Below are 2,667 nucleotides of genomic sequence, written 5' to 3'. Positions count from 1 at the left end.
AGTGTAGAGCAAATCGAAATAATTAAATCTAGCAAGATTTAAGTTCCCTTGCTCAAAATCCTTGATCATACCCAAAAAAAAATGAAATTTGATCCTCGCCCGATAATGATGGTAAAACAAAAAAAAGAAAAGACATGGGCCAAGTGCTCCATCAGCATTGGACCCAAACACTGCTTCACTCGCTTCATCTTCAAAGAAATGTTCCTCCAATAAAATATTATCTGCTTCGGTCAACTTATTTTTATGGTTACGTCATTGTGGAAATGACAAAACACGCACGCGGAACTGTGGTTTTCACTGCAATAAGTCAATTTGATTTTAACTGCTGATTTCAAACAGGGTAGTACCCTTATTCGCTGCGGGGATACATGGAACTGTGTACCATTGGTTACGTATGTAACTATGTATGTATATATAATATGGAGCACATGCAGGCGGCGGGGCTGACTTGGCCAAGTACATCCATGTCAGACGTTAGGTGAGATCAAGCAAATTCATGGAACCATGGACACCAGCCACCTAGTCATGCATGCATGTCCCTGCTTATATATAATAGAGACTCCCAGCTGCCTCCTACATATGTAGATGTATAAAAATCTTGTTACTATGTGGATCTTGAAAAAGAGGCCGGACCTCAAGGAGCAAACCATGTTTTCCAGTAGTTATATTACAGTAGGGCTTCCAGATGACCCACTTCTCTATGCAGAGCAAAGGCACCATTGGTGCTGTTATTTTCACCATAGGTGGCTCCACCACAACATCAAGCGTTGTGACATGGGTGCAGGCTGTTAAGAATATCCAATAGGATCACATAACCGCAATATCTGGTTGATTGATGGTTGCTTGATATCTCCTGAAGATTGGTTGTGCACTCAGGCTAGGATTGCGGGTGAAGGCAAGTATCACGACTTCGGTTAGATAGGATAGGTATCTCCTGATTGATGTAATCTTGTGATGTAATCTAGAGTTACCAAAGTAGTTAGCTTTTTCTTGTTGTACAAGTTGTACCGCCACGCCAAGGGCTCTTCCTGGCTATATTAACACGAAGCCGTGAGCCTGAGAGGGCATCACGTTCCAACCATGTTCACATGGTAATCAGAGCTAGGTTAGTCCACAATATTCTCGATGGCTTCCTCTTCCGCGCTTCAACAATCGTTCTCTCTGATCGGTTGTCCCGTCACCGAGAAGCTGGGCAAAGGGAATTTTCCCCTATGGAGTGCCCAGGTGCTGTCTGCTCTTCGCGGTGCGCAGATAGAGCTCTATCTCGAGCCCGACATTGTGGTGCCGACGAAGCAGATCCCCAAGGCGGCTGACAAGCCGACTGAGCTCATCCCGAACCCTGAGTATGAAACTTGGGTTGCGAAGGACCAGCAGATCGTTAACTATCTGCTCTCCAATATCTCCAAGGAGATCCAGGTGCAAGTCTCGCATTGTGCCACATCGGCCGACATCTGGAAAGTGATCTCAGAGATGACGATTTCCTAGTCTCAGGGCCGTATCATCAACACGCGCATGGCGTTGGCCACAGCGCAGAAGGGCTCGTCTACAATTGCCGACTACTTCAACAAGATGGAATCTCTTGCTGACGACATGGCAGCCGCCGGCAAATGTCTTGAAGATGAAGAGACCATCTCCTATGTACTAGCCGGACTTGACATGGATTTTAATCCGATTGTCTCGGTTGTCGTGGCGCGCACAGAGCCGCTATCTTTGGGTGAGCTCTACACCCAGCTAGTGAGCTGGGAACAGCGGATAGATCTCCTGCACGGTGGATCCGGTTCATCTACTAACATGGCTACACGTGGAGACGGCGGTTTCAACCGCGGCGGTGGTGGCCGAGGACACGGGCGTGGCTGCAATCATGGCAACAACAACAACAACAGCGGGCGCCCCCAGCAAAACTACAACGGCGATAAACCCATCTGCTAGCTCTACGGCAAGGAGGGCCACACCGGACTCCGCTGCTTCAAGCGTTTTGATGCTTCCTTCACCAGCCCACCAGAGCAATCCCTATCTGCCTCCTCTGCATCATATGGGATCGACACCAACTGGTACACCGACACTGGTGCTACCGACCACATCATGGGAGAGCTGGAGAAGCTCACTGTGAGGGACAAGTACCATGGAAATAACAAGGTTCATGCTGCTAATGGTGCAGGTATGAGAATCAATCAAATTGGTCGAAGTTTTGTTCGTACCCCAAATCAAAATCTTGTCCTAAACAATGTTCTTTATGTTCCTGAAGCTAACAAAAGCCTTGCATATGTTCATCGTCTTACATCCGATAACCATGTTTTTATTGAATATCATCCCAACTATTTCTCGATTAAGGACCAGGCGACGAAAAAAACCATCCTTAGAGGGGAATGTGAAGGCGATCTCTACCCGTTGAAGTCTAGGCCATCATCGAATAAAGGGGCGTTTGGTGCTGTCAAGTCTCCTTCGTCCAGGTGGCATAGTCGTCTCGGCCACCCTTCTTTTGCAATCGTTCAGCAAGTCCTTAGCAAAAATAGTATTCCCTTTGTTGCCGATTTGAATAAAGAAACTGTTTGCGATGCTTGCCAAAAGGGCAAAAGTCATCAGCTACCCTATCCTAGATCCACGAGTATCTCATTGAATCCCTTAGAACTTGTGTTTTCCGATGTATGGGGTCCTGCGCCCACTTTT

At 47.1% G+C, this 2,667-nt stretch overlaps 1 protein-coding gene and 1 non-coding gene across 2 annotated transcripts; both read left to right on the top strand.

Annotated features, from left to right (window-relative positions):
• The first annotated feature begins 1,125 nt into the window (after positions 1-1,125).
• Positions 1,126-1,485, top strand: LOC136480539 (uncharacterized). Its single transcript, XM_066478053.1, has one exon. It carries the CDS (start codon positions 1,126-1,128, stop codon positions 1,483-1,485), a length of 360 nt encoding a protein of 119 aa, XP_066334150.1.
• A 123-nt stretch (positions 1,486-1,608) lies between these two features.
• LOC136484595 (small nucleolar RNA Z247) lies at positions 1,609-1,745 on the top strand. Its single transcript, XR_010766103.1, has one exon. It is a non-coding gene; the product is annotated as a small nucleolar RNA Z247 (small nucleolar RNA).
• Positions 1,746-2,667: the final 922 nt, after the last annotated feature.

The sequence above is a fragment of the Miscanthus floridulus genome, chromosome 9 (genome assembly GCF_019320115.1).
Source record: "Miscanthus floridulus cultivar M001 chromosome 9, ASM1932011v1, whole genome shotgun sequence".
Lineage (NCBI taxonomy): Eukaryota > Viridiplantae > Streptophyta > Magnoliopsida > Poales > Poaceae > Miscanthus > Miscanthus floridulus.
The sequence above is the reverse complement of the archived record's forward strand: the minus strand, read 5'-3'. Positions and strand labels throughout refer to the sequence as shown.